This window comes from Kryptolebias marmoratus, linkage group LG24, assembly GCF_001649575.2.
Source record: "Kryptolebias marmoratus isolate JLee-2015 linkage group LG24, ASM164957v2, whole genome shotgun sequence".
In the NCBI taxonomy this organism is placed as follows: Eukaryota; Metazoa; Chordata; class Actinopteri; order Cyprinodontiformes; family Rivulidae; genus Kryptolebias; species Kryptolebias marmoratus.
In genome coordinates this window covers 15562103-15575972 of record NC_051453.1, presented here as the reverse complement: position 1 = coordinate 15575972, position 13870 = coordinate 15562103, and the positions used below count along the sequence as shown (strand labels likewise).

Below are 13870 nucleotides of genomic sequence, written 5' to 3'. Positions count from 1 at the left end.
AAAACAGCTCTATAATCCCCCTGATGGGAGTCATGGGGGATCTCTGCTGCAGATGTCCGCTCGGCTGTGCAGGGGGCCCTGGAGAATGTGGAGCTGCGGCTGTAAAATAATAATAATAATAATAATAAAAAATGTAACAAAACAAATTACACGGCATTAGCAGTAAGCTGGTAATTCATCTTCAAGATAAATGTCTCTCTTTGTAAATTCATGTAGGACTTTATATAAATGAGACTGACACCCTGTTTTTTTTTTTTTTGCATGCAGGAACAAAAACCTGCAATTACATTTGCAGAAAATGCAGAGACTTGCTCAAGAACTCAAGAGTTCTATAGCAGAAAGGCTCGTACAAACAGTATTTCTTCATGGTACGGTTTTGTGTACGGATGATAGTCCTTTGTATAATCCCCTGTGAAGCCCATGGCATATGTGAGTGCAGTTGTTTGGGAATCACTTTTGGAGTAAACTTCTATACGTTGTCACTTTCTGTCCAGGTTTCATCTGACACAAATACTGTACAGGATTTCACATATCGAGCTGAGTCGTCATCTTACCTTTGTCTCCAATTCAGACAATGCGGGCAACATGTTTTTGTTTGTCAGTTTCTTGTCTACTGTCAGAAATACGAGAGCTCAAGCTGACATTTTGGTTGTAAACAGACAGGTTTGTACAAACGGTAGACGTTTGGTGCACAGGCGAATTTGTGTTGGATCATCCCCCGTGAGGCTCATGTTATAGACCACCACGAGGGCACAGCTGAGCACAGGTTTCATTCAGAATGCACACATTAGGGTCAACATCATACCTTTATCCACAATGCTAAAGAAAAAGCACATGTTTACTTTCTCCTATCAAATGTTTGGAGAACACTGCAGCTTACAGTCTCTTCTAAATGCTAAAGATGCTAAAAAGCCCATTTTTTGTCAACCCAACAGCCACGAGCCTATAAGATGCTTCTAACTCTGTATACTCAGTTGCACCACAGCTTTTCATTCATTGTCTCTTAGTTTTAGTGCTGGTCTCATAGTACAAACTCCTTGAGGCAGCAGTCTATATCTAACTCTGTTGAGAATGAAGTTAAATCGGGGTAGACGGGTGTAACCAGACTGAGGAAGATGTCAGATTGCTTGACTTCTATAAGCAGCACCAGCAGCCATTGCATTTCCTGTGTGGCTTCCTGAAAGAACTCTGTATTTTTTCGGACAAAATAACAGAGGGATGCAAAACTGATGTCAGCGTTAATGTTTGCATGAACCGCCATCAAATTTTAAAGATTAGGTTTGTTTTAAGCTTGGAAAAACCTTTTATAAGTGGGTCTGCCCAGACAGGTTTTTATTAGCTTGTCAATGCAGTCTAAGTGGTTAATAATTCGTTATTAACTATTAGTAACTGCTCCACTACACCAAAGGTTTTTACAATTTCTTCTATCTCGCAGTTTAATTTCAAAAGTTTCCCCTTAAAGTCCACAAAATCCGCCCCGCTGAATCACTGACAGAAATTTCAAGGCCTTGGCTGTTCTCACTTCTCAGGTTTCTTGAGGATGATATTTCTCGTTTTTGCTGTCAGAACTGCAAACTGGATTGCCTTTAATGGAAGCGGCTTGTCGAAATTCTGCGCATACTGGGCAGAAAATATTTGGCTCATTCCGCCGTTAAAGCCTTCGGAAGTGGCGTGTTGTTGGCTCAGGCTCAGTAGAGGCTATCTGTCAACAGTGAACGTCTCGCATCATCATTGGCGCGTTGTTTCTTGAAATTTTTACTTTTCTGCTGCATCTCCCATGTTCCTACAGCTCCGATACTCCACAGGAGAGGTGTCACGCAGGTGCACAGACTGAAGCGGCTGCAGATCAGTTGACAGGTCCTGTGTGCTGCTCGGCAAGACACTGCTCGTAAGCACAAATTTGGGCTGCACAGTCTGTAACGATGTAGCCATCAGAGCAGTTTCAGTCTTTGAAACTTTTAGCTGTACTGCTGCCTCCTGCTGGACTTCCTGTCTCTTCTCATTGTCAGCGGCAATCATCTCGAGGGCTGCCTCTTATTGTTGTGGAGCGGCGCAGTAGTGATGGTACGTCATGCTCCTACGGTGCTGAAGGGAAGCTTTTGTGTCAAAGTATCTGTAATGCTGGTATTTATTCCACTGACGAGTGGAGAAAGAGCAAAAACGCTCGCAGATTTGTTGTCAGATGTGCGTCTACGCAGGCGGCACGAGGAAGAAACAAATGAAGGAGAAACATTTTTACATTTTAATTTGACATAAAAAGGCCCAACCCTGATGGTCAGCTCTTAAGGCAGCCTCTATAGCGAGTATCTTGGCTTTTAAACACTATCCTCAGTGAGCTGAGAATCTTTCAAGTCTTAATTGAAGGAATTTTCACTTAAAGTCATCTGTTTGAGCCACAAAAGGGTTGAATGTGGCTCACGAGGTGTTCTTGTTTGGAGAGGCCATTTTCGTTTTGGTCTAATTCCAGTCTGCCATCTCCATGCTCCTATTAAGTGAAGGGTTTCACCTCTGTGTGCAGCCATTCTTGTAGCGGTGGAGCGTCCTTTAATGAGAGGGAAGTGCAGAGAATTACACTGACAACCCTTAACAATCTCCCATCCTTCTTCAACAGAAAGACGAGCTTGGAGTCCTCATCTGTTGGGACTGATTTCAACTGACATCCTTAAGGTGTAAAAAGCGTACAACTACAACCTGATAACGACGTTAATGATGTTAGTAATGATGACGCTGGGACAAAGCAGCAACTTGCCTGTTAGGAATAAAAGAAGCAATTTGTATTATTTCATGCCAAAGATTTTAAACAAAAATGTGCGATTTGTGCTCAGAGTACATGTTAGGAGTAACCTTAAGCAACTACCAGACCAGGTTTTAGCTCAATCTTTGTAAAAATGACTGAGTTAAAGCCATTTTTTTCTGTTTCTTGAATTTGAATAGCTGTGGCGATTATTTTGAATTAGGTTGACTCCAGAAGTGAATCAGTTTACATCCAATGATTAATTTCTTGTTATGGCAGAGCATGGCGAACCCAGAATGCATACTCATCACAATGTAAGAAGGAGACTAATTTATTAACAAAACTTAAAGGAAACCAAAAGGCTGACGTGGCGGCAAAAAACGAGATTATAAAAACTTAGAAAACAATGGCAGAGAAGACATGGAACAAGGTGCATGGACGTGGCTGGAAAAATACAAAAATGCAAAGAAGACACACAGCAGAGACGGCAAGCAACAACCAGGAGGAATGAACCAGTGAGGAGTGAATCAAAAGAGACCGGCTTTAAAGAACAGGGGGTGAGTGGACATGATAAGAAACAGGTGAGGTGGGCGTGGCAGGCATAGCTGAGAACAGGTGAAAGGTGACACGGGACACCAAACAAAGAACCAAAAGCAAAATAAACTCAAAAATACTGAAGTCCATGACATTTCTAGGAGTTTAAGTAAAATCCATCCAGTGGTACATAAGATATTTTGCTAACAGACAGTGTTGACTCCAACAGTTTTTGCCAATGTTTTAAATAATAAACCCAGCTGTTATCACTCGTAAGATCAGCTTCTACCACACCAAATATTAGCACATCTGACTGAGTTAGAACTATTTTTTTAGTTTTCTAAAGTTGATCATCTGTGGCGGCCATTTTGAATCAGGTTGGCTCCAAAGGTCAGTGCTTACTTTCTGAGTTTCACTGAAATCTGTCCATATTCATGAGATACTTTGCTAACAGACAGACAAGTTTGGTTCCAACAATTAATGGTAAAGTCTTGAACAAAGATGTGGCAAAATCTGTTAGAGCCCAGAGTTTTGTGTGCCTCTTGGTGCTGGGCGATCATATGTAATAGTAAATTAATTAATGAATAACCCTTTGGGCTGATAGCAGCTTTATTTGACCCCTCTAACTAAAGGGTTTCTTATATTATATAATGACTTATAGGAGTGTCATTTCTGTGCGTGGCAGCACAGCACTTCACCTCATCACAGTCTAATAATCCTCCCCGAAGATCTTTGCAGGCTGTAATTTGTCTTTGTCCTTCCATGCAGCTCTTTTGACATTATATAACATGACTTTCACTGTTCCAGGGAAAAGCATCGCCAACTTATGTAACTGCTACTTCTAATGGCTTTTTTCCTACTTTGCAAATATTAATTATTTTTCAGCCTAACAAGCAGCTGTTTAGAGGAGCCCGTGACTCATAGAGGGAACAAAGTTTGAGGTGTCAAAGTTACAGAAATGAAGATTACTCTGTCTGTCCTCGTGGCAATTTTTTAATAAACGATAAGCTAATTACGACTGGAATCTCTCTAAAATTGTATGAGGTGGAAAAATGTTTGAATGGTAGCGTTTCCACACTCTAAGATTGTACAAAATAGAAATAACACAATAACTTTGCTTAAAATGTTCAAGATAAGGCTTCACCTTTAACTTCTCATATGATGTGTACATTTTACCTCTGTTATTATTACAAAATAATATTTATTATGCCATTATTTTCACAAAAGGAACATTTGAGCCTAAAATCTACTCCTCATTGCTTTTTTTAGCTATAAAAACTGTTCCTAATGAAAAAGTGTCATCATTTATAGTCACTACCTTTTGTCTTTAAATAACAATAATATGCAGCCATCCCAGTGTAATAATCAGGTTATTTTCATTTGCAGTAGTCTTTGATTTGAAAACATGAAGCTTTTAGGAGATTTACCAGAATGGGACACTGCTGGGCTTCAGTAATGCACAGAAACACACGTGCTTACACACACACACACACACACACACCAAGTATGCAGTCGAATATGTGCTGCGTCACTGAAGCACTGCGGGACCCACAAACGCCGGTGTTTCCCCTGCAGTGTGTGTGAGAGCAGCAATGGATGGAGGGAGAGGGGGGACTGCTGCTGCTGCAGAGCAACATCTATCCCGAATGAGGACTTAAACGCTTCACGGAGGAACATCTGCAACAAATTTGCGTGACAGCCATGGTGAGTTCAAATGACTTGTGTGTTCAGGAACCGGGGCTGAGCTCTGCAGCTCGCTGTGTTTCATGACTGTGCAGCTGTGGGGACGATCACAGGACTAACCTTGAGACAAACGATGCAGCTGGGCTGTTTACAGTGTGTACATAAATTGCTGCTTTAGTAACGTTGTCTCACTGGGGCCCGATGAGTCTTTATGTGCTGCAGCAGAGCTTCATCACAGGAGAGGATTACTCACAGGTAAAACGCTGAGCATTCAAACCTTAGCAAGCAGTCTCAGTGCACCTATTTGACATCCTTTCTTCTTGTTAGGACCACTTCATTCAATTTAAAATTAAATGAGAACCCAGCACTCGGACCTGCACGATGCTCAGAACTTTCTGATGCACGAGGACCCTGTGCATCCAAAACAAAAAAGGACTGATCAGCACTTTAACAGGATGGGAAGAGTTCTGGTGCAATGCTGATGAGCTTAAAGCCCTTATAAAAGTAAAAATGTAAAAAGACACAGCATTTATATTGGATTAGCTTAAATCTGAAAACAGTTTCACGTCTAACTGAGCAAAAGGGAGTGTTGAGTGTAAAAGAATGGAATTATTCATGCGTAATTTTCACGCAAACACAGTTTTGTTTACATTTTTCTTCTTGTTTTATTGGATTCTGCACAGACTCCTTCCCCCTTCTGCACCAAACAGACTCAGCAGAACAGGTTCTTGCTCTGTCTGTGTCCCAGCCTGTGAATGAAGAATAAATTGGAGTATTTTGTTCTTCAGGCTTGCATTTTGTTTACTAACTTTTTCTTTTATTGAGGTCGTTCTCTACATGCTTAGCACAGCATGTAGCAAAAATGTATAAAGCTGCTGTGCATAGTAGAGCTGTTTTAAAGTCTGTCATGTCAACCAATTTCTTCTGTCTTTTAAGGAACTATTTTAAAAGGAATCAGAGCTCTCTGCATTGCAGCACGAGTGACAGTTCAGCAGACATGACTATTTGTTATTGCCAGTTTCTGTAAGGCCGATTATAACATATTTCTGTTCATAGTGAGTTTCAAAATAGGCTGGATAGATCTAATAATTTTGTTTAACAGCCATTTTAGGCAAATCCGTGAAACTCATGTTTATCTCTTCTTTCCTGCAGTTTGCAAAGCAACTTCAGCCTCCAATCTTTGTGAAAATCTTCTCTGTGGCGCTCGTCCTGACCTCTGCCCTCTCAGTGTCCTCCCTGCCTGCAGACGCAGAGAAAGGAAGGAGAAAAGTGGTGCATGTTCTCGGTGAAGACATTAGTACTCTTTTATCTGTCCAGTACCTGCAAACCCACGAGGTCTTCGTATTTTACTGCTTTGACCCCGAATGTGCTCAGATACATTTAGATTATCGCCTGTAAACATTCTGCAGAGACTCTTCTCTGCCTCATACTGACCTCCAACGCTCAGCCAAGTCACTCAAGGCTTGCAGGAACAGACTGTGAAATCAGGAAAAAGACTGAGCAGTTATTTAAACTATTCATGGGCTTTAAAAACCAGACATTTCCACATTACATGAAGCTACATATCAATATAACAGATTTTCCAGAGTGTAGCAAACAGTATTTATGAGCTTTTCAAATGTCCGCTGTTGATTTGCTTCAATATTGTGCCATGCCACCTACTATTTGTCTTGATTTTTAATATTCAGAGCTTTTAGTTTATACAGTCAAGTTCTTGTCTTGATTTTTAATATTCAAAGCTTTAAGTTTATACAGTCAGGGGCATAAAGGTTGAACCATTCATTCTATTTTCTGTATGTTCCTTCCAAAAAGAAGGGCTTTCTTTAATCTCCTAAAATGATCACATTGTATGTGGTTGAAAGTGAGGAAAGTGGACAAGTTGAGGAGAGGAAAAGAAGTGTCAGGTCTAAAAAACTAACTTTAGCAGATTGAACAGTATCTGAAAGTCATGTTGTAGAAAAATAATGAGTAAAAATTCAGCAAAGACCTGACACAGGACCGGAGAGATGCATCATCACTCAGCTGATCAGCTATAGCTCTTTGAGAATCACTTTGTTGTGTTAAAATACTATTTTATACATGTCAAATTGTGTTACCATTGGTATATTTTATAGATTCAACTAAGAACACAAAAACAGCATCTGTCTTTATGACAGATGGCTGGTAACAAAGTGCCTAAAGATCCAATTTAAAATTGTTTCTTTGCTAGGTTGTCTGTTTTGTGTCAACAACACTCTTTAGTTCAGGAGCCTTTTTATTCCTGAATGATTCATAGGTGAGATGTAAATAACAAACATTAAACATTCATCTGAAAATGGTCAGGTTATTGACAGAAAATGAGTGAAAAAGCAGCCAAAACCTTAAGAAAAACCTCAAAAATCTGAAGAACTATTGATCAGAACCAGTTAGAAGAAATTCTGCCTTCCTGGAAGTGAAATGATGAGGGATGACTCAAGATATTTACAGAAATACTGCATTACCTGCAGAATATAGGCTAACAGAAAAAAAAAAAAAACTTCAATAAATCTCCATTTATATTTTAAGAGGAAATGTAAAGAATAACAGAATCCAGGGATTTATACACATTTTAAATTCTAAACTTAATCTTATTAGGACACAAATATCAAACATTTTATTTCATTCATTATAAAATTCAGTTTCTGCACATTCTGACATTTCTTCAGTTTGTTTTTGCTGCTTATGTTTGTAAACCTTAAAAAAAAGAAAAAAAAACAATTTTTTGTCTCATCTTTAGAACAAAGAAAGACAACCTTTTAGGTTTAGAAATAACCGTCTTGAAGTTTTGATTGAACCCTACTTGATGGCAGAGTTTGATGAGAGCAGTCGGCAGGGAGGGAAGTAACTGCTGCCTGGCATGGATAATTGTAGGAGCCATTATCTGGTCTGAATGTTGCAAAAAGCCTCTTGCAGCTGCTTGTTACAAAGCATTTACATGTTTATGCCATTCTCAAACAAATGCCAACCAAGAGCACAAATTAGGTCCTCTTAATTGTTCATTTGGGTAAACATTTACTTTGGAGTTATTTAGGAGAAATGACCTCTGTAGGACCTTAGGTCAGACTTGGGCAAAAAAAATAAGTCAGATTTGGTTTCATAAAATCATAAATCCATAAAAGTAAGCAGATTAGTGTGTTATAAGGTGTTTTAGGTTGTATGGGTGCAGATAGTTGAAACTGAGCTTGTCTTCCCCCCACCCTCCCCTGCCTCAGAGGATGAATCCGGAGCTGTGATTGTGCAGACAGCACCCGGGAAGGTGGTGACACACCGAGGCGGCTCCATCACTCTGCCGTGCAGATTCCATCATGAGCCGGAGAACACAGATCCCGCTCGCATCCGCATTAAGTGGACCAAAGTGACCGATGCGCTGCAGTTCGAGGACGTCTTTGTGGCGCTTGGAAAGTAAACGCTGCATCTGCATTTGTTTCTTTACACATTAGTTTTATTTTTTATAGAGTCACAACTAACTAAACTAATAAAACTATCTGATATTGTGAGATCTCGGAAGATCTGTTAGCACTTGGAGTATGTGTTGTGATTTACTCTCATCTACTACCATACCAAATTTTAGCTCAATATCTCAACAAACAAGGTTAACACCAACAGTTAATGCTGAAGTTTCAAAGATGTCATGCAATGTGTAGTGCTTGGAGTGTGTGTTGTTAATCTCAGCTACTTACACTCCATATTATAGCTAAATATCTGTAAGATTGGCCATTTTAGTGTTTGCTATGATCAGTTGGCTGTGCCAAGTTAATATGTCCATCTAATGGTTACTTGTTGAATGTTTCATCCAAATCTGTCCAGTGGTTTATGAGACATTTTGCTGACACTACAGTTAAAAAAAAACCCACATGCACACATGTAAACACAGGCAAAAATATTATCACCTTTTCACCTTTGGCAGTAGGCTGTAAAGACACAATTATTTGATTTTTATCTTGTTTTCCACACATTCTTCAAATTTTGCTTCCGTTTGGCAAACTTGTTCATAAACCCCTAAAATAAGGCATGGCTTGTAGAGTTTACTCTGGGATAACTGAGTCAAAGAGCTCCTCACTCATTTTTCTCAAGTGTTTCTTAATAGACATCATGTCTGGACAATCTCCCCAGGCAGCAGCGTGTGTTTGGTTCCTACCGAGGCCGGGTGTTTTTGGAGCAGGCGGGACCGGGTGATGCCTCAGTGATCATCCAAAACGTCACTCTAGAGGACTACGGACGCTACGAGTGTGAAGTCACCAATGACATGGAGGATGATACGGGATTTGTCAACTTGGACTTAGAAGGTCAGGAATCAGTTTCACCTTGAAGGATTATGTTGAAACTAATATCCAATGCCTGGTTCTCTATTGTGATGTAAAATGACTCAGCTTCAGACATACCAGTTTTGTCTCCCCTGCAGGAGTGGTCTTCCCCTACTACCCTCGGGAGGGGCGCTATAAGCTTAACTACCACCAGGCGGAGGACGCCTGCAAACATCAGGACGCCATCCTGGCTTCTCATTCTCAGCTCCACAAAGTGAGCTCATATTGGGCCAGACAAGATTAGTCTTCCATGTTCGTGGTAGATTTAGCAGAGTATCCGATACATCAAAGATTTCACCTTCCATTATATTTTTAGGGTGCTCTAACTGTGCACCTACTTGCAGAATACAGGAATATTTTACAATAGTAATAAGTGTGAAATAATACATCATGTAACTGCACAAATGATCAATTTTACTGCATGCTTATCTTTTTGGAACAAAGAGCTACAGGCAATTAAGTGTAAGACTAATAAGGTGATGAAGTAAAAAATGTTCTCTCTCCTTTAATGACTTTAATCCTTCACTTTGACCCACTAGCCTACATTATGCTCTTCAACAGGCTTGGCTGGATGGATTAGACTGGTGTAACGCTGGATGGCTAGAGGATGGCTCAGTTCAGTACCCCATCTCCCATCCCAGGGACGAGTGCGGCCGTAAGGACACCCCCGCTGGTGTTCGGAACTACGGCTACAGGCACAAGGAGGACGAGCGCTACGATGCTTTCTGCTTCACCTCCAAGCTGAATGGTGAGACTCAGCGAGACATACACATGTGCACACAGCCACCTGCATGATCATACAACTTAAATGCAATTAACTAAACAATTTTAAATGTCCGTGGCTCTGGGTGCCCGAAGAAGAACATATCATTGTTAGAGGATAAATCAGGGGTGTTGGATGATGGTGGAACTGAGGCCCGCTTCTCTGATCTCTATGATCATGGCAGCCTGAGGCCACTGAATTTAAATCATACTATAGTCCTGCAAGGATCACAGTGTCCTCTGGGTGCAAAGCGCTCGCTTTCATCTCCCACAGCTTGAATTTACATCGTGTTCTCAAACGGAGTCTGCACACAGCACCTTCAGGGTCATAAACCCAAACAAACTTGGGAAAGTCAGAGACCGAGTTGTTTTCTTTATTGCCTCAAAGTCCTTGGGGCAGATGGAATATGACAAGGTCCTCCCATCTGACAAGAAGATGGAGTGATAAAAGACTTAACTCTGTCATTTGGTTAAAGAAAAATAGTTAGCTTTTAAACATTGTATTATTGGTAGAATATTCTACTATTTTGGATAATGAGACCACAAATTTTGCCCTTCCTAGTTACTTGAGACCAGTTAATTATGGTTTTATAAAAATTGTAAATCCTAAAGCATAATATGTAGCATTTGTGGGTTTGGCGCCAATAGTAAATCAAAAAAGAGCCCTAACTTCCATTTAGTGAGATTTTGTCAATATGTATCAATTTGAACTCTTCTTTGCTTGTTGTGGTGGACATTAGGACTGTTTTTCAGACATTAGGAAAAGAGATTTGACTCAGACAAAAAGGGACTTTAGTGAAAATGTCTGAGGAGTCCTGACTCACAGCAGCGACCAGCAGTGAGGACAGCCTTCAAATGTTGTGTTTTAATCCACTGCTCTATTCATGTACTTGGTGTGTATGTTCGTGCATTGTCAATACATTTTTTAAATAAATAATAAACAAATAATAACATTAAAGTATGCCACTCCAATTCCTTTTGTGAGGCAGGTTTTTGAAAATAAAAATAACCACCCGTAGACATAGCAATAAAATCTTCTGAATGAACAGTAAAATAAATCTGAGATCCCTGCATCTCAACATGTTATGCTGACATCAAAAAGTTTGCATGTCTTCTATAAAGTGCAAAAAAGAATCAAGAAAAATAAAATTCGGAGTCATTTCTTACAGTTATAATATTTATGACTGTAATATTTCATAATATCTTTTTCTTCTGGATCTGAAAAGGATAAACTTATTCGATTGCAGATGGGTTGATGAGGAACTATTATTGTCACGTTCATCACAGTGAATCCGCTTCTAATCTGCAGATAAAGGCAGCTCTATGGGTGAGACGTGAGGAAGGCTCATCTTGGCGGGAAACAGAAAACAACTTCAGGAAAAGTGCAGTGGATTTAAATGAACTGTAATTTCATGTCAGTGAAAGAGATTTTCAGTTCTGACACACTTGACCTTAAACTGCGTGAAAAATCCTGCATTTTAACCCTCCTGTGGCCTTTGGGTCAAAATGACACAAAGTTACAAGGGCTTCTCTTCCTCTCTTTGTCTCGTTCTCTTTTGAGGGCTTCAGGAAGGTTAAAAAAGCTACAAAGAAACCGCATGACTTGGAGAAAACATAATGGGCTTCAACTGAATCACAAACATTAGGAGGAAGAATGAGTGGCTTTCCCACGTGACAAAAAGGTAGCTTGACAGAACCTTTCCGCGGCTGCTCGCTGCTTCCCATGTGTGTTAATTACTGAGGATGGTCTGTTGTGGGCTGAAGGTTTCAGCAGTGGTCAAAACAAATGCTGTGCTTCAGTCCAGCTGGAAGGCATTTAACTGAATGTCCCCTGGGGGAATATGAGACAATATTCTGCCTCTGTAATAGTAACCAGTCATGAAAACAAGCAGAAAATCAATACCCGAGGAAAGTGCGAGGCTGAGGTGGCTGACCTGATTTTTATAGGCAGTTTTGGGAGTAAATAGATCTTAGTTTTGGTTAAAATCTTTAATATTTGTCATAAAAAGAGTTTTGCTCTATTGGTCTAATTGTCAATTAAATCTAGCATTCCTTGAGGGAATTCATATCACCCGCTGTCTTGGATGCCAAAGTTTTAAACAAAGATCTCATGTGATCTATTGATGTATGGTTTATGACTGGGGATGACTCTTAGCTACAACCACACCAACATCTATCCATCCTCTCCGGGTCACTGGGGAGCTGGTGCCTATCTCCACCACACCGACATTTGACTCAATATCTTTAAAATGGACTTATAGCTATTTTTGTGTTTGATAAGGTTGTTTAGCTGTGGCAGAAAATTGAATCAGTCGTGGATGTGCATCCAGTAATTGCTTTCTGAGAGTTTATATAAAATCCCTCCAGTTGTTCATGAAATATTTTGCTAACACAGAGTTGACTTGACATAAAATCAAAGTTCGAAAGAAAGATTTTGGTCAATCTTTTAGTGCTTGGAATATGTGATGGAGATGACTTTAAGCTAATAAATCTATGAAACTAGCTGGGTTTTAGCCACTTTTGTGTTTTTTACATCGCTCCTATTCTCTCTGCAGGTAAAGTGTATTTCCTCAAACGCTTCAAGAAGGTGAACTACGCAGAGGCGATGAAGGCATGCGTTCGAGACGGTTCGGCGGTGGCCAAAGTGGGTCAGCTGTACGCAGCCTGGAAGTTTCAGCTCCTGGACCGCTGTGAGGCCGGCTGGCTGGAGGACGGCAGCATCCGGTACCCGATAGTCAACCCTCGCTCTCGTTGTGGAGGGTCCCAGCCGGGAGTGCGCCACTTGGGCTTCCCCGATAAAAAGTTCCGCCTCTACGGGGTCTACTGTTTCCGCAAGAGCACGGACGAAACAGCAGGCGGTACGAAAGTGACAAAAACCCTGAAGAAAAGTTGGCCAAAGTGGAAGAGCGGCAACAGCCTCCCTGTGAATGCCACAAATGTTATTTAAAGCAGAAAGGCTGCTTTAGGGAGACAATTTTAGATTATTCTGCAACTGTTGCCTTGTAGCCAGCTTCTATTCATTACTTTTTAATCCAAACACCCACAGATAAGATGTACTCATCTGCTGATTTGCCGAAGGGAAGAAGCGAGACTGTGTAAAATTAAGGCTGACATCTTTATTAGGCTGATTTTCCCTTCGTCTTCAGTCAGTCAATCATCTTAAGAAGTGTGTCAGCACAGATCTGTCATCTGGAGCACAGTAAGATAAAATGGCAGCTTAATCATCAATCAGGCTAACGTCAAAACAAGTAACTTGCTATGAATTTTCCTGTTTACATGTCTGATATATCTTGGCCCCTGCTGTGAGTCCTGAGCTCCAAAACCCTTTGGAACAAGAAAAAACAAACAAAGAAAAAAAAAAACTATCTGTATGATTGTCTGGAAAGATCTGAAATGCCGTGTAAGTTTTGAGCTTGACTGCCTGTGTTTCACGTTTGGTCAGCAACTGTCTATCTTTTTTTTTTCCCACAAATGAAGAGCTGGAAATCCTATCATCAGCGCTGTTTTAGGTCAATATTGCACTAGCTCTAAAGTATTTGCACTTTAAATTCAAAAAGCTTAATTTTATGGTAGAATTTAAACTCAGGCATGCATGTTTGACTAAGAGTAGCTGCTCAGCCTGAATCTGCAAAAATACAAAAGGTATAGTTTACCTCAGATAATGCACTTCTAAGGTTTCTGAACCTCATTGTCTTTATATTACTGAGTATGTTTGCAGCTATACACTCGTGGATGAATGAGTAGAAAATAAAGAGTTGGAAAATTGTTTACTTGAACAACATTGACTCTTGTGTAGTTTTCCATGAAAAAGTCTTAATTTTGGTGACAAACATAG

At 40.2% G+C, this 13870-nt stretch overlaps 1 protein-coding gene across 1 annotated transcript; it reads left to right on the top strand.

Moving 5' to 3' along the window:
• The first annotated feature begins 4796 nt into the window (after nt 1-4796).
• hapln4 (hyaluronan and proteoglycan link protein 4) lies at nt 4797-13433 on the top strand. The gene is made up of 7 exons (XM_017406937.3): nt 4797-4972; nt 6104-6236; nt 8182-8371; nt 9083-9255; nt 9372-9487; nt 9835-10021; nt 12591-13433. Exons 1-7 carry the CDS (start codon nt 4970-4972, stop codon nt 12980-12982), a joined length of 1194 nt encoding a protein of 397 aa, XP_017262426.1. The 5' UTR covers nt 4797-4969; the 3' UTR covers nt 12983-13433.
• The last annotated feature ends 437 nt before the right edge of the window (nt 13434-13870 follow it).

Coding starts and splice junctions, on each gene's coding strand:
- hapln4 (XM_017406937.3), top strand. Junction 9,256..9,371: donor TGTCAACTTGGACTTAGAAG/GTCAGGAATCAG, acceptor TCTCCCCTGCAG/GAGTGGTCTTCCCCTACTAC. Junction 10,022..12,590: donor CTTCACCTCCAAGCTGAATG/GTGAGACTCAGC, acceptor TTCTCTCTGCAG/GTAAAGTGTATTTCCTCAAA.